General features: G+C 42.8%; 1 protein-coding gene and 2 long non-coding RNA genes across 6 annotated transcripts in view; all 3 read right to left on the bottom strand.

Moving 5' to 3' along the window:
• The window catches only part of LOC144212388 (uncharacterized), a 6,181-nt gene extending 4,353 nt beyond the window's left edge, over nucleotides 1–1,828 (bottom strand). The window contains exons 1-4 of the long non-coding RNA XR_013329757.1: nucleotides 672–1,828; nucleotides 542–599; nucleotides 438–482; nucleotides 1–341 (exon numbers count right to left, since the gene is read on the bottom strand). The exon at nucleotides 1–341 is cut by the window's left edge and continues 497 nt beyond it. This is a non-coding gene — a long non-coding RNA (uncharacterized LOC144212388). The remainder of the gene's footprint in view (nucleotides 342–437; nucleotides 483–541; nucleotides 600–671) is intronic.
• Nucleotides 1,829–3,511: 1,683 nt separating this feature from the next.
• On the bottom strand, nucleotides 3,512–5,835 carry LOC144212891 (uncharacterized). Its single transcript, XR_013329838.1, has 3 exons — nucleotides 5,724–5,835; nucleotides 5,567–5,598; nucleotides 3,512–5,000 (listed from the first exon to the last, which is right to left on the bottom strand). It is a non-coding gene; the product is annotated as an uncharacterized LOC144212891 (long non-coding RNA).
• Nucleotides 5,836–10,164: 4,329 nt separating this feature from the next.
• The window catches only part of LOC144212267 (roundabout homolog 2-like), a 40,076-nt gene continuing 29,796 nt past the window's right edge, over nucleotides 10,165–20,444 (bottom strand). For 2 of the 4 annotated variants that reach the window (XM_077739990.1, XM_077739992.1), the window contains 13 exons: nucleotides 18,894–19,018; nucleotides 18,648–18,817; nucleotides 17,302–17,483; nucleotides 16,728–16,754; nucleotides 16,595–16,634; nucleotides 15,078–15,205; nucleotides 14,311–14,583; nucleotides 13,466–13,628; nucleotides 13,006–13,260; nucleotides 12,540–12,724; nucleotides 11,765–11,926; nucleotides 11,393–11,632; nucleotides 10,165–11,325 (listed from right to left, as the gene is read on the bottom strand). In XM_077739990.1, coding sequence (XP_077596116.1) covers nucleotides 11,324–11,325; nucleotides 11,393–11,632; nucleotides 11,765–11,926; nucleotides 12,540–12,724; nucleotides 13,006–13,260; nucleotides 13,466–13,628; nucleotides 14,311–14,583; nucleotides 15,078–15,205; nucleotides 16,595–16,634; nucleotides 16,728–16,754; nucleotides 17,302–17,483; nucleotides 18,648–18,817; nucleotides 18,894–19,018 — 1,952 coding nt within the window. In that variant the 3' untranslated portion in view covers nucleotides 10,165–11,323. Of the gene's footprint in view, nucleotides 11,326–11,392; nucleotides 11,633–11,764; nucleotides 11,927–12,539; nucleotides 12,725–13,005; nucleotides 13,261–13,465; nucleotides 13,629–14,310; nucleotides 14,584–15,077; nucleotides 15,206–16,594; nucleotides 16,635–16,727; nucleotides 16,755–17,301; nucleotides 17,484–18,645; nucleotides 18,818–18,893; nucleotides 19,019–20,444 lie in introns of all 4 variants that reach the window. The other 2 variants (XM_077739991.1, XM_077739993.1) reach the window with 1 other exon arrangement.

The following is a 20,444-nucleotide window of genomic DNA, read 5'->3' as shown; positions in this document are numbered from 1 at the left end:
GACCTTCCTGTTACTTCACTGCGACTTAATTTCATAGAAGGGATTTGTGTTGTCGTCACGTCTCGTGTTGCTGCAGGTTCAGAGTCCTGATGGCTGTTGGGAGAAAGCTGTCCTTGAGCCTGTTTGTTCGTGCTTTGCAGGACCTGTAGCTTCTGCCCGATGGAAGCAACCGGAACAGGCCGTGTCCAGGATGGTATGGGTCCCCAACAATGATCCCGGCTCTTCTGAGGTACCGGGGGTTGGCAATGTCTTCTTCCAGTGATGGCAGAGAGCAGCCGACGATCTTCTGTGCAGTGTTAATCGCCCTCCGCATGGCTTTCTTGTCTGCTGCCGTGCTTCCGCTGCGCTTGCGAAAGTCCAGGATTATTTCTTTAGTCTTTGTGGTATTTAGTGGAGTTAGGTCATGCTGGTCAAGTGGAAAAAAATTGAAAACTCACCGGCGTCCCCTTCAGGCCTCGTGCGCCCGGATCTCCCGGTTGCCCCTTTAACAACAAACACACCTTGGCGACAGAACGTGGGAAGCACTCGCCCGCAATCTCACCTTCTGGCCGTGAACTCCGCAATGTCCCGGAGCACCCGCTGCGCCCGGAGACCGCCCCCTGTGGAAAGCGGCACAATGTTGTGTCCCACCTCATTTTTAACGGCGGCCAATGGCCACGGGACGGGCTTACATGGGTTGCTGAAATCTGGAGACGGCTTTGGGTCCGGGAATTCTTCTGTCAACTTGGAGGTCTTGGAGTTCAACTCAAAAATCGAGCCAATCTGAAAAAGAGGCTCAAAAAACGGGCAAATATGCAGCAGCAAAGACATTTTTTTTTAAAACAGCATTGACAAATTGTGTCCAATAATACGCGGGGAAAAGAAAAGTGTCCAAAGTTCCACGGGGGAAATATTGTCCAAATCTCCACTTGGGAGAAAGTGTCCAAATCTCCACTTGGGAGAAAGTGTCCAAATCTCCACTGGGGAGAAAAAGTGTCCAAATCTCCACTGGGGAGAAAAAGTGTCCAAATCTCCACTGGGGAGAAAAAGTGTCCAAATCTCCACTTGGGAGAAAAAGTGTCCAAATCTCCACTGGGGAGAAAAAGTGTCCAAATCTCCACTGGGGAGAAAAAGTGTCCAAATCTCCACTTGGGAGAAAAAGTGTCCAAATCTCCACTTGGGAGAAAAAGTGTCCAAATCTCCACTTGGGAGAAAAAGTGTCCAAATCTCCACTTGGGAGAAAAAGTGTCCAAATCTCCACTTGGGAGAAAAAGTGTCCAAATCTCCACTTGGGAGAAAAAGTGTCCAAATCTCCACTTGGGAGAAAAAGTGTCCAAATCTCCACTTGGGAGAAAAAGTGTCCAAATCTCCACTTGGGAGAAAAAGTGTCCAAATCTCCACTTGGGAGAAAAAGTGTCCAAATCTCCACTTGGGAGAAAAAGTGTCCAAATCTCCACTTGGGAGAAAAAGTGTCCAAAACTCCACTTGGGAGAAAAAGTGTCCAAAACTCCACTTGGGAGAAAAAGTGTCCAAAACTCCACTAGGGAGAAAAAGTGTCCAAAACTCCACTAGGGAGAAAAAGTGTCCAAAACTCCACTTGGGAGAAAAAGTGTCCAAATCTCCACTTGGGAGAAAAAGTGTCCAAAACTCCACTTGGGAGAAAAAGTGTCCAAACACCTGCGGGAAGAAAAGTGTCAAAAAATCCATGGTTAAAAAGTGTCCAAAAATCCATGGGTAAAAAAGTGTCCAAAACTCCACTGGGGAGAAAAGTGTCCAAAAATCCATGGTTAAAAAGTGTCCAAAAATCCATGGGTAAAAAAGTGTCCAAACCCCAGTGGGTAAAAAAAAGTGTCCAAAACTCCACTGGGGAGAAAAAAGTCCAAAAACCTGCGGGAAAAAAAGTGTCCAAAAATCCATGGTTAAAAAGTGTCCAAAAATCCATGGGTAAAAAAAGTGTCCAAAAATCCATGGGTAAAAAAAGTGTCCAAAAATCCATGGGTAAAAAAAGTGTCCAAAAATCCATGGTTAAAAAGTGTCCAAAAATCCATGGGTAAAAAAGTGTCCAAAAATCCATGGGTAAAAAATTGTCCAAAACTCCACTGGGGAGAAAAGTGTCCAAAATTCCATGGTTAAAAAGTGTCCAAAAATCCACTGGGGAGAAAAGTGTCCAAAAATCCATGGTTAAAAAGTGTCCAAAAATCCATGGGTAAAAAAAAGTGTCCAAAAATCCATGGGTAAAAAAAGCGTCAAAAACTCCACTGGGGAGAAAAGTGTCCAAAAATCCATGGGTAAAAAAGTGTCCAAAACCCCACTGGGTAAAAAAAGTGTCCAAAACTCCACTGGGGAGAAAAGTGTCCAAAAACCTGCGGGGAAAAAAAAGTGTCCAAAAATCCATGGTTAAAAAGTGTCCAAAAATCCATGGGTAAAAAAAGTGTCCAAAACTCCACTGGGGAGAAAAGTGTCCAAAAATCCATGGGTAAAAAAAGTGTCCAAAAATCCATGGGTAAAAAAGTGTCCAAACCCCAGTGGGTAAAAAAAGTGTCAAAAAATCCATGGTTAAAAAGTGTCCAAAAATCCATGGGTAAAAAAAGTGTCCAAAAATCCATGGTTAAAAAGTGTCCAAAAATCCATGGGTAAAAAAAAGTGTCCAAAAATCCATGGGTAAAAAAAGCGTCAAAAACTCCACTGGGGAGAAAAGTGTCCAAAAATCCATGGGTAAAATAGTGTCCAAAACCCCACTGGGTAAAAAAAGTGTCCAAAACTCCACTGGGGAGAAAAGTGTCCAAAAACCTGCGGGGAAAAAAAAGTGTCCAAAAATCCATGGTTAAAAAGTGTCCAAAAATCCATGGTTAAAAAAGTGTCCAAAACTCCACTGGGGAGAAAAGTGTCCAAAAATCCATGGGTAAAAAAAGTGTCCAAAAATCCATGGTTAAAAAGTGTCCAAAAATCCATGGGTAAAAAAGTGTCCAAACCCCAGTGGGTAAAAAAAGTGTCCAAACCCCAGTGGGTAAAAAAAGTGTCAAAAAATCCATGGTTAAAAAGTGTCCAAAAATCCATGGGTAAAAAAAGTGTCCAAAAATCCATGGTTAAAAAGTGTCCAAAAATCCATGGGTAAAAAAGTGTCCAAAACCCCACTGGGTAAAAAAGTGTCCAAAACCCCACTGGGTAAAAAAAGTGTCCAAAACTCCACTGGGGAGAAAAGTGTCCAAAAACCTGCGGGGAAAAAAAAAGTGTCCAAAAATCCATGGTTAAAAAGTGTCCAAAAATCCATGGGTAAAAAAAGTGTCCAAAACTCCACTGGGGAGAAAAGTGTCCAAAAACCTGCGGGGAAAAAAAAGTGTCCAAAAATCCATGGTTAAAAAGTGTCCAAAAATCCATGGTTAAAAAAGTGTCCAAAACTCCACTGGGGAGAAAAGTGTCCAAAAATCCATGGTTAAAAAGTGTCCAAAAAACCATGGGTAAAAAAAAGTGTCCAAAAATCCATGGGTAAAAAAAGTGTCCAAAAATCCATGGGTAAAAAAGTGTCCAAAACTCCACTGGGGAGAAAAGTGTCCAAAAACCTGCGGGAAGAAAAGTGTCCAAAAATCCATGGTTAAAAAGTGTCCAAAAATCCATGGGTAAAAAAAGTGTCCAAAACTCCACTGGGGAGAAAAGTGTCCAAAAATCCATGGTTAAAAAGTGTCCAAAAATCCATGGGTAAAAAGTGTCCAAAAATCCATGGGTAAAAAAGTGTCCAAAAATCCATGGTTAAAAAAAAGTGTCCAAAAATCCATGGTTAAAAAAAAGTGTCCAAAAATCCATGGTTAAAAAGTGTCCAAAAATCCATGGTTAAAAAAAGTGTCCAAAAATCCATGGTTAAAAAGTGTCCAAAAATCCATGGGTAAAAAGTGTCCAAAAATCCATGGGTAAAAAAAGTGTCCAAAACTCCACTGGGGAGAAAAGTGTCCAAAAATCCATGGTTAAAAAGTGTCCAAAAATCCATGGGTAAAAAAGTTTCCAAAAACCTGCGGGAAGAAAAGTGTCCAAAAATCCATGGGTAAAAAAAAAAGTGTCCAAAAATCCATGGTTAAAAAAAGTGTCCAAAAAATCCATGGTTAAAAAGTGTCCAAAAATCCATGGGTAAAAAAAGTGTCCAAAAATCCATGGGTAAAAAAAAGTGTCCAAAACTCCACTCGGGAGAAAAGTGTCCAAAAATCCATGGATAAAAAGTGTCCAAAAATCCATGGGTAAAAAAAGTGTCCAAAACTCCACTGGGGAGAAAAGTGTCCAAAAACCTGCGGGAAGAAAAGTGTCCAAAAATCCATGGTTAAAAAGTGTCCAAAAATCCATGGGTATAAAAAAAAAGTGTCCAAAACTCCACTAGGGAGAAAAGTGTCCAAAAAACCTGTGGGAAGAAAAGTGTCCAAAAACCTGTGGGAAGAAAAGTGTCCAAAAATCCATGGTTAAAAAGTGTCCAAAAATCCATGGGTAAAAAAAAGTGTCCAAAACTCCACTAGGGAGAAAAGTGTCCAAAACTCCACTAGGGAGAAAAGTGTCCAAAAAACCTGTGGGAAGAAAAGTGTCCAAAAACCTGCGGGAAGAAAAGTGTCCAAAAACCTGCGGGAAGAAAAGTGTCCAAAAAACCTGCGGGAAAAAAAGTGTCCAAAAATCCCATGGTTAAAAAAAGTGTCCAAAAATCCATGGGTAAAAAAAAGTGTCCCAAAATCCATGGGTAAAAAAAAAAGTGTCCAAAACTCCACTTGGGAGAAAAGTGTCCAAAAAAAACCTGCAGGAAGAAGTGTCCAAAAATCCATCAGGGAAAAAAAAGGGTCCCAAAATCCACGAGGAAAACGGCTCCTTCTTTGTTGTTCCAGTGAGCGTCCAGGTTGAACTCCACCTTGGTGTCCTGGGCGTACTGTGGCAGGTCCACGCGGTGCACCGATGCTCATCTGGTTGGTCCGTCGCTTTGGGGCCTGTTGGGGTCGCGCTCCGAGTCCAGCCGGCGTCCACCAGGAAGATGTCGGTCAACATTTGGGCCGAAGCTGAAAAGCAAATGGATTCAAATAATTGGATTAAAAACCAACATTAAAAACTATGTTTAAGTATTTTTTTCTTAGTCAGGGAAAATTCCCTTTAATCATTTGCTTTTCATTTGAAAAGGACACCAAATTTTTCTTGAATTATTTTCCATATTAAAGTGGAAAACAAAATAATTTTTTAGATATCACAAAATGATTATTGAACTAAAAACCCAGAAAAAAATGATTAAATAATGAAATTATTGACTTAAAAGGGGGGAAAATCCGGAAATATAATATACATCTATAATCTTCATCTTAATTTGAAAACAAAGTCGACACTCATGATTGACTTTCCTGGGCCGCCCAAAATGATGCGGCAGGCCAGATTTGGCCCCCGGGCCGCAACTTTGACACCAGTGTTCTAAAACAAACATTTATAGCCATGTTTCCATCATGTACACACAGTACAACCATACAATGAATGTGTTGCTCAATAAAATGCGCATTTAACATCATTGATCGCAACACGACATGGTTTAGCCCAAATAATGATTTACAAACAAAAGTTTCAATCCACGCTTGTTTACCTGAGTTCATCGTGGCGATCGCAGCTCTTCACCTCGAAATAAAAGCACATTTGTTGATTACAACAAGTAATCGACTCGGAAGACATCAAAATATATGTTTAAATCGATGTTTTTCCTGACCGACGCGCAATCGGTCCGAGGCACAGCGCGTCTTCACCTGGAGTCAGTTGCGACATAATCAGCGACCATGTCGTAGTTGTTTTCCGTCCTTGCGATTGGCTGACATCCCATAGTTCCTAGAAGCCCAACGGAAAAGTATTGAATCGATGAATGATGTATTTAAAAAAATATATATATATATTGGTACCATCAGATAGACCAGAGTGATTTTGTATAGATACCAAAGAGATGTGTATTTTTCCAAATCAATAAAATTGAATAGAGCACTTTCAAAAGAAATCCTTATAAAGCCAATCACATACACATACACATAGGATAGTAAACATCAGAAGGAAAGAGGGTGCTTCCTAGTCATTTAGTTGCAGTTAGTTACAGAATTAAGAAAGTTATTCAATATTTTTAGGCCTTGACTCCATTTCCAAACTCCCCACAGCTGCTTTTTAATCAAATCCGCGCCCAATTGACGACAACATTAGGAATATCACTCCATATTTGTTTTACTTTCATGCTTTTTTTCCCGTCTCTTTCAAAGGACAGCTGTCGTTGTGTGCTTTCCGACGACTGTGTGGCTGATTGCATTCTGCCAACTTCCATATTCAATTATACCAAGTTTATCCGCTAGCTTCTCGCCAATCTGTCGACAAAGACTCCGTCTCGACGAGTCGAGCCGCCGTGGCGGAATCGACGGAAGGTTGACGACGAGGATGGGGAGAGGAAAAAAAGGGACGGAAATGAGGATTGTCAGTCCTTTGCACAAAGACACCACGGATGAGCGCCACGCCGGCGCTACAAAACATCTTTTGTGGCGCCATATGTCACGACAATCTTCACTTTACTCATTTACAGCTCGACAAATGGAACGCGGAGGGGATGTTTTGCATTTGTTTGGTTAATCAACGGCATTTCTGAAGCACGTCGGCCTTTTAAAGGATGACACAATTAGCAAATTCGATGTCGGCGCGGATGAAAAATGTGGCCCACGTGATGCAAAACACAGTAGAAAACAATAGTCAACATGGCGATATTCGTGCACTGCCATGCAAGACACCTAATTGATGGAAGCTTTGTTTGAGGGAGATTAGTTCCTGCCAAAGCAGACAGTTGGCGAGGAATTAAGAGGCGTCGGAGATAATCAAAGCGCCGGCTGAGATGTTGTTTAAGGAGATATACGGCCTTCTATCACTGACTGCCGCCCACTTTGATGCCAAGAGATGAGCAGCCTGAGCACATTTGGATTTAAAAACAAACATTCAAAGTTTACTGGCAGTTTACATTTCCCAAATAGTCTTCAGCACCTTGGCACGGATTTCAATGACCCCGATCAAAGCGTTTGAACTAAGTTCAGAATGTCATGGAGTCAATTGAGCACCCGACCTTAGGTTAGTTTTGTTGTCGTTCAAACTCAACTCAAGCGAAGAAAGTTGAGCCTTGAGTGGCCAATTTCAAGATATAGCCAAAAAGTGGCAGACCTATTAGAGCGGGCAGGGTGAAAATAAATTGGTCACTGAGGGAGCATGAAGTCAGGAGAGCGTGGCTTTTAGTTTGCCCCCATCAGTAGCTCTGCACTCTCATTTTTTGCCTCATATTAGCTGGACTAGTAATACTACTACACACCTGTCAATGTATATGTTTTTCACTGTTTCTTTATCATTTCAAATTCTGCACACCACATTAGTACTTCTGTAAAGGATTGTGGAAAAGTTCCCAAAAAGTCTTAGACTTAGACAGTCTACACAAGGGGAGGGCAAAGCCATCCTTAAAGGCTGGTGTGGGTTGACCAGCTTTTCCTTCCAAGGTGAAGCAGCGGGGGTTGGGCTCAAACCAGAGGCGCCAGACTGCAATCCACTGATTGCACTTGCAGGACATTAGTATTGTGGAAAGTTTTGCTCTTTAGATTTTTGCATCAAAGCATCCCCGCACCCACTACGGCCCTTTATTTACTATGTTTAATTTGTCCAGCCGCATTAAATAATGTCTAGTCTTCATGCCTGTCAATTTATAAATTTATAAATTTATAAATTTTTCCTTTACTTTATATACATATTTTTGGATGATTTCAAATTGTGTAAAAACTCCTGTACAGGATTTTGTAAAGTATAGCAAAGTTATGGAAAAGTTCCCCAAAAGTCTTAGACATAGACAATCTACACTGGGGGAGGGCACAGCCACCCTCGAGGTCTTGGTGTGGGTTGACTATCTTTTCCTTCCAAGTTGAAGCATCGGGGGTTGGGTTCAAGCCAGAGCCACCAGACTGCAATCCACTGATTGCACTTGCAGGACATTAGTATTGTGGAAAGCTTTGCTCTTTAGATTTTTGCACCAAAGCATCCCCGCACCCACTATGGCCCTTTATTTACTATGTTTAATTTGTCCAGCCACATTAAATTAATGCCTAGTCTTCATGCCTATCAATTTATAAATTTTTCCTTTATTTTATAATTTGTTTTTTGGGGGGGATGATTTCAAATTGTGTAAAAACTCCTGTATAGGATTTTGTAAAGTATACCCAAGTTATGGAAAAGTTCCCCAAAAGTCTTAGACTTAGACAATCTACATTGGGGGAGGGCACAACCATCCTCGAGGTCTTGGTGTGGGTTGACTATCTTTTCCTTCCAAGTTGAAGTATCGGGGGTTGGGCACGAACCAGAGCCACCTGACTGCAGTCCACTGATTGCACTTGCAGGACATTAGTATTGTGGAAAGCTTTGCTCTTTAGATTTTTGCACCAAAGCATCCCTGCACCCACTACGGCCCTTTATTTACTATGTTTAAATTGTCCAGCCGCATTAAATTAATGCCTAGTCTCCATGCCTGTCAATTTATAATTTTTTCCTTTATTTTATATACATATTTTTGGGATGATTTCAAATTGTGTAAAAACTCCTGTACAGGATTTTGTAAGGTATAGCAAAGTTATGGAAAAGTTCCCCAAAAGTCTTAGACTTAGACAGTCTACACAGGGGGAGGGCAAAGCCATCCTTGAGGTGCTGGTGGGGATGGGTCAGCTTTTCCTTCCAAGTTGAAACAGTGGGGGTTGGGTTCAAGCCAGAGCCACCTTACTGCAATCCACTAATTGCACTTGCAGGACAGTAGTATTGTGGAAAGCTTTGCTCTTTGGATTTTTGCACCAAAGCATCCCCGCACCCACTACGGCCCTTTATTTTATTTATGTTTAATTTGTCCAGCCCCATTAAATTAATGCCTAGTCTTCATGCCTATCAATTTATAAAATTTTCCACTATTTTATAATTTGTTTTTTGGGGGGATGATTTCAAATTGTGCAAGAACTTCTGTACAGGATTTTGTAAAGTATACCAAAGTTATGGAAATGTTCCCCAAAAGTCTTAGACTTAGACAGTCTACACAGGGGGGGAGGGCAAAGCCATCCTTGAGGTGCTGGTGGGGATGGGTCAGCTTTTCCTTCCAAGTTGAAACAGTGGGGGTTGGGTTCAAGCCAGAGCCACCTGACTGCAATCCACTAATTGCACTTGCAGGACATTAGTATTGTGGAAAGCTTTGCTCTTTAGATTTTTGCACCAAAGCATCCCTGCACCCACTACGGCCCTTTATTTTATTTATGTTTAATTTGCCCAGCCCCATTAAATTAATGCCTAGTCTTCATGCCTGTCAATTTATAAATCTTTCCTTTATTTTATATACATATTTTTTTGAATGATTTCAAATTGTGTAAAAACTCCTGTACAGGATTTTGTAAAGTGTACTAAAGTTATGGAAAAGTTCCCAAAAAGTCTTAGACTTAGACAGTCTACATCAGGGGAGGGCAAAGTCATCCTTGAGAGCTGCTGTGGGTTGAACAGCTTTTCCTTCCAAGTTGAAGTATCGGGGGTAGGGTTCAAGCCAGAGCCACCTGACTGCAATCCACTGATTGCACTTGCAGGACACTAGTATTGTGGAAAGCTTTGCTCTTTAGATTTTTGCACCAAAGCATCCCCACAGCCACTGTTCTTCTTTGTTTACTTAGTTTAGTTTGCCCTATGAGATTAATACTTAGTATGCATGCCTGTCAACTGATACTTTTTCCTGTATTTTATAATTAATTTTCATGTTAATACTTTACACACCCGCAAATGTTTTTCTCTTGGCAGTGAACGACCAATCCATTCGAATGGAGAGCAGCAAATAGATTGAACGCCCGTCGCCGTCAATGGCAGACCATAAATTAATGTAGTGGAACCCAAAGTGCCGGCTGCAAATTCACATTTTACAAAGTGATAATGCATTTTAAATGTTAATAAAGTAGTCGCATTTGTCCTGCTTGCAGATGAATTTTTCATAAGATGCTTTCACGGAATCACATGAGAATAGATCAATAAAACCTGCACAATAATTAGAATTGCGCAGCACGGCTTTCAAGGCGACGTTCCTGAACGACTTTGAATAAAATATCGGCGGCGGTGGCTTTTACTCTAGATTGACGCAATAAAAATGCATGACAAAACCACGGCTGGAAAACTTGCTGGTTTTCACGTACACGTTTTATTTTCAATCAGAGGCTTAAAAATTGTCCCTCTCTTATGCCAATATGTATTCCTGAGGGCAAACCAGTCTGGCAGGTGAAGAGTGCTTAATGGAAAAGACCAATTACCAGAATGACCAATCCATAACATAATCAGTGAAATGTTACAGTGGCGTCCAATCCGTATATCTTAACGACCATTCCAACCACAAATAAATTCCAAAATGTGCGTTTTAGCCGATTAACGCATACCTAATGTACTTGATACTCAAATATTAATGCCAAAATATGACTTAAATCATTCTTAGTCACCGTTTTATGGTGCAAAGACGTTAGAGCAAAGTATTTGTAAACATATTTTCAAGCTTGTGTGTAGATTAGCATTGTATGCATTGGAAAATGAATGAATAAAAGTAATACATATATTTACTGTATATAATATTGACACATCTGAAATGAAATGGTGGTGAAGTGACTCTTTGCTTTTGTTACCATAAAAGCTGTGCAAAGAGTCCTGATTGGTGCATAATATGCATCATAAAATTCACAGCAAAACGTATATGTACGTCAAAGACAGTTTCCTGACTTTTTACCACCACTTTGACTTTTTCCCGCTAGAATGCAGCAAATGGGGTGTTGTTTTTTTCTTTTTTTCTTCCAAAAACAAAAGCGACCTTTCGACCCCATTGTCCTCTTCCGGCTTTGCTGACAATTTGTGCTTATTTTCAACAAAACACTCAAAGTGCAAAGTACAAGAATACAGTAGCTTCGTTACGATAAGCCAATCATCGGAGCGCCGATGAAAAAAAAACGAGTCGATGTCATAAATAAGGAGAGCGACGGACGACATGAGGGGAGCTTGCATAGCGAAGCGAAAAGAAAATGAAACATAGAAAATCTATTTACACAGGATGCAAGTCCTTTTTCTTCCTCGTGTGAATTTCTGTACAGCAAGTGAGAGCTAATAAAAGTGGCCATACGCTCCAATCCTTTTGAGGGAGAATGGGAACCCTTCGTGACCTTTACGGTTGGCTATTTCTCATTTTGGGTTCGATTCCGACTCCTCCGATCGTCATTCTGCGTCACTGGCTGGGGGAGGGAGGCCATCTCTGAGCGTTTGGAAATGACGGCTGTCCTGGGACGTGCTGCCAGCCGTAAGACTCTGAAAGGGAAAAGTATTTATATAGTATCTATAGGGGGCTGGAAAAAGTCATGAGTAGAGTACTCACAGTGATCCCTCTTTTCTTTGCTATTTGTGAGAAGATGGCCGTTGTGGGAGCCTTCCGCTTTCTTGTGAGAAGGGCGACTCAGCGTGGCCCGACCGGAGGCGGAGCCATCTCCCCAGGAAGACATGTGCTGGCGCTCTAGCGTGGAAACGCTCACCATGCACTCTTCCGCGGGATCCGATGGCGTGCCCGCGCTGGCCCACGAGCCGTTCACGCGGGAAGCCGTGCCGTGATGGCCCCGGCCTGCAGATACGGAGACAGACCTTAAATAAGTATCCAAAACGGTTCGCCGTGGAAACCGTCCCGGATGAAAAAAATAAGCAGCCATCCCCTCTTCAAAAGCCTGTTGACGGCGTTCCAAAAGTTTGATCTCACCGTCTGCGTTGGCATCTTTCCGCCTGGGCAGCGTCCCAACTTTTCCGCTCGGGGCTTTGAAGCCACCCATCGCCACCCTTTTGTGACTAAGGCTATGCGTGTTCTGCGGACCGCCGTCGGCCGCGCCGGAGCTGTCGGAGCGACAGGACTGGCCGCCTTTGCCTGACAATTAAAATAACATACCTGTCAACTTTTTTGATCATTTCACATTGTGTATGCCGTATAATAACATTTTTTTTAAGTACGTATTTTTGTAAAACCAATCTGACAATATCCTCCCCAGACATCCTGCTATGAATGCCACTTTAATGGCACTAAACGAGCGACTAACAAAAACTGACAGTGGCACAAAAAATAAATCATGTTTGCATTGCTAATATTCAGGATTATTTTTAGTCCCGCTGACCTGTATTCTGTCCCCGTTTTGATGAAAAACACATAGTGGATATACAGTACAAGTCCGTCTATTGGTTAATCAAAAAAGGCAACTCATTTACATTTTTATTTTAGTCCCAGTGGGAAACATTGTCACATTTCTATCTAAAGGCTCCTATTTATAAATCCAGCCTTTTTTAAATTCAAAAACTTTCTTCATGTCTACCGTATGTTCAGTCTTTGTGCTTTTGATGTTTCCTTCCAATAACTTCAAGGTGAATTTAGCAGCCTGCCAGAGTAGAAATTCAAGCAACATTCTTTGCTGCCAGCCCTCCCAGTCGTAATGTAATGGAGGATCCGTACATGGACATATCGGATGATGATGGCCATTAATGTGTACCTGAAACGTCCGGCTTATCCATGGCGTGTCCAGAAGCGTAGTCAAAGCCGCACACATTCTTTGATACCATGGCGTATCTTTCTTCCTCCTGGTCCTCGTCCGCCAAATCGGAGCCGAGCGTTGAAGACATGAAGTCCATGGGAGGAATACTGTTGTTGGACATGTTGGAACTGCTCTTCATATGCCTGAAACAGAGAATACACGCGTAGCATCGTTTTAGACAGTCGCTTTTCCGCCTGTTGTGCAGTCAGAGAAACCTTCCCTATTTCTTCCATCTGTCAGAACAGAGAGCGATTTCAAGGGAAGCATCAAACAGGACTTTTTATAACACAAATAAAGGCCTGATTTATGTTGAAAGACATTAAAAAAAGCCATTGAAGTGGGAAACCAATCGTAGCAAAAGATTGACAAATCTGCTGTCTGCACTTTGCTCTTCACTTGGGTGAAATTTAAGGAATAATCCTACCACGCTTGTTTGGCCACTTCGTACTGGTAGGCCCTCGTCAGCTCGTCCAAGTGGGCCTGCAAGATGGACTGCATTTCCTCGTGGTGGGCCGAGCTGAGGGACGACGAGGAAGGCTGCTTGTAAGACGCCGAGGACGGCGGCGGCGAGGACGTTCGTCCTCTTAAAGGCGGAGTTGGTCCCCTCTCCTCTTCTCCATCGTTGTCCAAACTTTGCTGGCGATAAGAAAGCGGCGGGACCCAACTGTTGTTGTCATATCTGTTGAAAAACATTCATTATTTGGAGAATTTTCCACCATTTTGGAATGCCTAAAAATGACTCATATGACTCATTTGGGGGGAAATTGTTGGAGCATTATCTTGCGAGAGAGTTTTTCCCCTTAAGACGTTGAAGAAAGAAAGAAAAACGGGTGGAGGAGATCTAACCTGATGTCTGTGTTTTATGATATATGAAGGCATCTTACCCTCCTCTGTGGCTTTCCTGGGGGTAATGGTCAAGGTCCACCTCCGTACCGGGCAGGGGATGCATTGGCGGTGGAGGAAGGGGCATGTTAGCCCAACACGTCCCATTTGATTTAGGGGTCTTTGTCCCACCTTTCACCTTCTTTTTCTTCCCTAGCTTTGCACCTGAAGGGAAAGAAGAAGAACGTCTCTTGGTTGCCATGATAACAAATCTGTGTGTGTGTGTTTGTGTCCTTTTCTACAAGACCGAGGCATATAAAGCCTAGCAGACCCCATTTTTTCCCACTCATAAATACCTCTGTTTGTGTGTGGCCACGGCATGCGACAAATTCAAAATGTTATGATATTTTTCCAATGGAAATCAAATCCGCAGGCCAACCTCTCAAATGAGGCTCCTTCTACGTCTGCGGTCGCGCTGACATTTTGCCGCGCTCAAAGCTTATTGTGAATACGACGCATCAAAGTCCACGCGGAAAATGTCTCGGCCATCCTCACCGCCCATAAGCACTCCATATGATATGGAGTGGATAGATATAAATATGTACACGGCATGGCTCGTCAAGTCCAGCCAAAGAAATGCGTGATGATTGTCTGACATTTCTGGGCTAGATACGCTCCCAGCGTAGGACTCCCATCAAGATAGAAAGAAGGATAGTAATTAAGAGCGTTATCCTAAGGGTTCATTTTCAGTGAATATATGTAAATAAAGTATTTTGCTCTCATTTTGCAGTTTGTTTGGAGGGTGGGAGTTGAGCTGGCCAACTCCCTTGCAGGAATTGGACTTCCAAAAAGCTAACGCTCAGGCAAATTTGTTGGCGGGCAAAATTGTTGGCGGGAAAATGATTACCGGCGGTGGGGCGTCTATCTGTTAGCGAGTATCCCAGGTTGGCCATTTCCTGCTGGGCCTGCAGTGAAGCCTTCCAGCGAGGATCCGGTCTGTCCACGGCCAACTCGTGGAAGCTGTTGGATTGAAGGATCTGGGTGGTGGCGTAGGGGGTGGGCTGGCTATCTCGCGCCGGGCTGCCGTAAGCCGCCTTGCCCATGAAGTCGATACTACTGTAGATGGCCCCGTCCGACAGCATGGTGCCCGTCTTTTCCACCGCCGCCGACGGTAACACATCTGCCGGGAAAGAAAAAAAAAAAGGGCGTGTCTGAGATTAGATGACATGAATGCGAGCATCCTGAAGGTCATTAACGCTCCCCACTGCTCTTGTTTGTTCAAAAAGAGGCTTCGGAAAAGACTTGATCTGAAACGAAGCGATGCTCCGGCGCCGTAATTAACGAGCATCACGCTGAGAAAAGCCCGGTGACGCTGGGCCCCGCGGCCGAGCGGACCTCTCCTCCTGAGCCTGACGAACATGTCAACGCAGCGTGCGTGCCGAAAGCCTTATTAAAGACTGCGGCACGAGAGCGTTCGGGAAAAAAACGACATGTAATGGCACAAATTGAATCCCAAATATCAGACTTGTCCACTCGCATTAGCAAAGTCCAGCCCTCAAAGGCACTTTTAATTTTGTTTTAATGTCAGAAGTCGTCACGGGTAATCGCCAATGACGAGCGTCAAAAGCGGCGGCGGAGAGGGCGACGCTAACCGGAAAACTCGACCGTGTTTACCTCCTCGGCCAAAGTTGCCGCCTCCTTTGGGGCTGCCCAATCCTCCGTTTGCCGGAAGGCTGGTGGAAGGCCACGAGTCCGCCAGCCAGGGTAGGCCCGGGTCGCCCGCTTTCAACAGTCCCGGGCGGCTGAGGGATGGAAAGAGACAGAGAGAGAAAAAGTTAGCGTCACGCCATGGAATTCGGCACATCGACATCAGAGAGAATTTCTGTTTTATTTAAATAAATGTTGACCAGCCCTACTAACAACTCAGGTAATTTTATATGCAATAAATACATTTTAATCACCCCTACTAGTAACGCATTCAATGCCATTAATAGGAATTTTATGTTACATTTAAAATAAAGAAGTTTAAATAACCTCTTACTAATAACTCATTTAATGCCATTGATACCAATTTTATATATATATATATATTTTAGTATATATATTTCTGGTGCACGAAAGGTAGCCAAAGAGTTAAAAAAGAAAAATACTAGCGTGCTTTTTCGTCACAGGGTTTTTGTTAACGTGATTTGAAGGCCATTGTGAATATATTTTCCACCAGTGAAAAGCCTGCAGCACAAACAAGAATGGGGGGGAAGAAAAAATAAAAAAATAAAAAAATACAGGGCATGGCAAGTCTATATATCAGACTTCTACCTCCAGCAGCCAAAACTCTCCCAGGAGAAAAAAAGCAAGCAAGCAAGCAGGCAAGCAGGCAAGCAGGGCCGAATACACACTTAATCCGCTTTATAGCCTTAGCACAACAAAAATTTCCATTTTAAATTGAGAACGGCGGAGCGCCTCTGGCACTTGGTCGACGGGGCCGGTTTCCACGGCAACAGAGATGGAGCGAGCCCACAAAAGGCTGCGGCAGCGGCGGCGGCGGCGAAATACAGTGGGAACGTCGACGAGATTGGAATATAGAAAAGAAAAAGTTGCGAGCAGCAAATGGCCGGGCCGGGCAAGCGTGGATTTGCATGTCCTATCAACATTTGCATGCCGTTGGCATGTTTACTTAATGCAGCGGCACACGCCGGGAATTTTCCACGGGGCCTGACCACGGGGAATTGTTTACACGCCACTTGGTGAGAGCCCCAAGGTCTTTAACAATTTCCATTGTAAAAATACATGCATATTCTCATTGAAATAATGAGAAGGAATAGGATTATCGGATGGTTTACTGGCAATTTCAATGTAACGAGACCCTTTATCGACTTGTATAGTTGCGGGAGGGCAATCAAAACATATTTTTTTTGCTTAAGGAATTCATTCTGCTGTTCTTATTCAGCCATCTTCTAAATTTATATGAACGAGCACAAAGTCAAATAGGTTAAGAGGTTTTAAATAGCACATTAATCACCTCTCCCCTCCCTTCATGACCTCACCCGCCTCACGTTAGCAGTGAAGGACAGCAGCCTGCACTGATTAATTAGTATAATTCATTAAAAAATAAAAAAGGTGAGCGGTTATTAATGATCACCAGTGAAGATCGGGTACTGTCTTAAACTTTACAAAGTAAAAATAAGACTTACCTTCCATTTCTGATGAGACCTCTGTCCCTTTGGAACGTGACTAAAACAGGACAAGAAAAATTAATATTGTCATAAAAACTGAGCATATTGTTGTCATTTTGGAGCAAAATTGTTTCCATTTTTAAAAACATACCTGCACGGGTAAAAGTGAAGGATTGAACTGCAATAAAAAAGAAAACAAAGAAATTAAAATGGTTTGAAAGATCCAAATGAATTGGACTTCCATTGCTGTCAATGGCAATGACCCATAAAAACATGGAATGACTTCAGCACCATTTCCATTATAAATACAAATACGTAGTACAAAGGTAGTAGTACCCATTTTTTAATAAAGGGTTGTAGAAGAATCATGCAAATAATCCCTTATTAGTACAACGGAAAAGCAAGTTAGTGTAAAGCATTATGATAATGGCCTCACAGCCCTGCAGCTGACTGGAGGGCTAAAAATATGAATTTCAAACTCCCATGTAGATGCACTTCATGTCCATGCCTAACAACGCCGGCAAATGTTAGTTAATGGCAAGACTTAGCATGTCACATGACCGAGCGCCCGGCCCAGCGCATTAGACGCACACGGATGCACGGCCAAGTAAATCCAGCCCTTTTCAATGTATAAAAATTCTTTGACGTCAAGTCTCAATGGAGCAAATGAGCTCGGAGATTGTCTATTGGTGGCCAAGCATGTCAATTGATTTTTATTTTTGTACCTGCATAGTTGCTGAGTCCTTTTCTCTTTTTTCTCCTCCAGTACAGCCAGGCACTGAAGCCCATGAGAACAATCCAACAGGCTCCGCCCAAACCGGCGATGAAGGCCGGCTGCTTGACCACGTCGGAGATGCTCTTGCCGCCGCCCGATCCCGTCATCACGTCCCTCTGTTCCGCACCTGCCGGATTTGCCACCAAAAAAAAAAAAGTAAATTAATCATACAATAGGTCTATCAAAAAGGTTCACACTTCATATTGATGAGGAAACATTTTGTCTCCTTCCTAGCAATCGATCCTCATTATTATTCATTATTATGCAGTCCTTGTTTGACTTGCAGTGAATGTAAAAGACAAATGCTGTTCTACAAAGATTACTACACACGACAACCATCGATTGATGTTCTGGCGAGCTCACACGGCGCAAAGCGACCATCAACCCATCATACATTCACACCAATGTTCAATTACCCTTACACTCACATATAAAACCTTGTTATAAAACTCTTGTGTTTTCTCCATTGCTTTTTACGGCTTGAACTGGCCATCACTTGTGCAAAAAAACGCTTACAAAAGCAGAAAATCACCTAATATCATCATAAATAAAGTGTAGCCGTGCCTCACATATACTGTACGTAGGCAGAGTTAATCAATTCAGCAGCGCACTTATCAAGTTGAGCCTAAAAGACACGAGATTGACAGAGGCGCTCTGACAGAGTTTGATTTTCTCTTGCAGCTACTGTGCTGTGAAATTAGATTCACCGTCTACGGGAGGGAGGAGAAACCCCCAATCCTCATACACACACACACAGAGACACACACAGACACAGATAGAAAAAGACACACATCATTAAACGGCAGTCCACAGGCCTCTGTTTCCCTCGCCCTGTCTGTTAAAGCTGTTATTATTTATCAGTCAAAAGTCACAGATGAGGAGCATCTGTCCTGGCCTTCAATATTGACTCTGAGCTTTATGTATTCCGCGCATCTTTTTTTTTTTTGCTCTTTTATGAGACGTGATGGGCTGATAAGCTTCACCAAAAAAAAAAAAAAATCCATCTATATATAAATACTATATATCACTCTGAGCTGTGTTAGCATTGGAGTGTATTATTGATATGGCTAACAGTACTTGGCAGTGTTACCAAACACTATGTTGTAATGAAGCACTATTGATTTTTCACTAGATGTCTACAGTGTAAAGGCTATCTTCTTTCTGCAGGGTGCTAAATTGATCAATCATTTTCTCAGAGCACAAACTGTGATGGACACCTCGCTCTCCCCATTATCAGGTCATTTCATTCCGGGTACACTTTTCTTGGGTGTGTGTGTGTGTGGTGGGGGATTACCCAGGGTGACCAGCTGAGGATCGCTCTTGACTCCCACCCCGGCGTTGGTCCTGGCCGCCACCTCCACGCGATACTGCACTCCGGCTTGAAGACCCGCCACCACCACTGAACGGATGGTTGCGTCCACGGATTTATTGACGTTGAATTGAGTTTCGTTTGCCAAACACCAGATCTGAAAAAGGCAGGGAAAAAAATCCATTTTAGGGTCTTGCGGTGTATTCAAATGCACAAATTAAGACAGGCTCTACCTTGTATTCCTGGATGATGCCGTTTTGTTCATCGGAGGGCGGGGGGTCCCAGGACACGCTGATAGAGGTGCTGTTGTTTTGTCCTACTGTCAACACGGTTACTTGCTGTGGGGGGGCGCCGGGTGCTGAAAGGGGCAAAAGTAAATACACAGGAGAGGAAAAATGAAATGACAATAGTATTATTTTGCCTGCCAATAAAAAAGCACATTCACTTTTGTCTATTTTGTCTATATTGTGTTTGCCTGGTGGCTAACTGGTGTTCAATTTAGAGTGTTACGCCACTTTCTACCTAAATTGCTGTTTGGGGAGCAACTAGTTTACCTCAGGATAATCAGCAGGGGTGGAAAAAAAAGAGAATTAGCCATTGTCCTTTTTTTGTCATAATGTGTCCTGATGACCCACATGGACAGATTGGAAATATAATGAGACTGCAGGCAGGAGGTCCCAATACTATATTTATTTCTCCAATTGACCACATTATCTTCTCTGAATGGACACTGCTTGAGGCCACATTTTCCATCACACCCTTTTTAATACTCGGTGAGAAAGAAGGATTAGCTGCAACCCAATTAAAAAAAAGGTACAGAATAATAAAGCAGAACGGCCAATGATTGGACGTCAATGCAGACGAGAGGACAAATACAATGATGGGCGTCCTGCAAAAAGAGGAGGCTGATAACTATATGTAAACGAATCCTAATGGTTGAATGTTAACCTGCATGGCGGCATCACACAATACGCTAAAGCTGCTTAATTTGCTGTACGGCAGGAGGCAATCTGGTAAACACAAGTCGGCGCGCTAATGAGCCCGTCGCGTAAGCTACTTGAGACATGAATTAGCAAACGCCCCCGCCGCCATTTGTGATGTTAACGGGGGAGTATCGCATTCGGAGCTGCCAACGTCAGACACGTGGTGGCAATAAGCCTACGCTATATTTCCATTTTAACCCAGACTTTGGATTTGGACACCTTGCTGCGTGAGTCCCGCAACTTTGCACCCTTTTGAATATCTGTTTTTGGTAGATAAGTCTTTTTCTTCTAAATTTCTGCTGTGCAATCCGTTTCTGGCTGCAGATTAATGCCCATTTTTTTCCTACTGTTCCCTAATACCTTTTTTCAGAATGCCGGGGAACTAAAAGTGCTACCTCGGTTGGAAAAATCCCTCAGTAATCCCATGTGGCCATTATAATTGGGCTCCAGTGAGGTAAATTTGTTCTTTTTTTTTTCTTGTCCACGCGTGTTGAAAATCCTAGACAGCCTTTCCTCATATGCGATGCCATGGAAAAGAAATGCGGCGAGTTGGAGATTTTCCTAAAATGACGGACCCTTATCTCAGCGGGAGTCGTATCCCCGCTCGGTTCCTGGCCGGGTTGCACGGTCGGCTTTATCGGAGTCCGGCTGAGGGATTGCCAGCTATCGCCTTCCACTATCAAGTCGACATTAATCACAGTAATCCCTCGACTATCGAGGATAATGTAGACCAGACATAGCCGTGATAATCTCAAAACAGTGAAGTACAATCACTCCTATTATTACTACCATATTTTATGT

The sequence above is a fragment of the Stigmatopora nigra genome, chromosome 19, assembly GCF_051989575.1.
Source record: "Stigmatopora nigra isolate UIUO_SnigA chromosome 19, RoL_Snig_1.1, whole genome shotgun sequence".
NCBI classification, from domain to species: Eukaryota; Metazoa; Chordata; class Actinopteri; order Syngnathiformes; family Syngnathidae; genus Stigmatopora; species Stigmatopora nigra.
The sequence above is the reverse complement of the archived record's forward strand: the minus strand, read 5'-3'. Positions and strand labels throughout refer to the sequence as shown.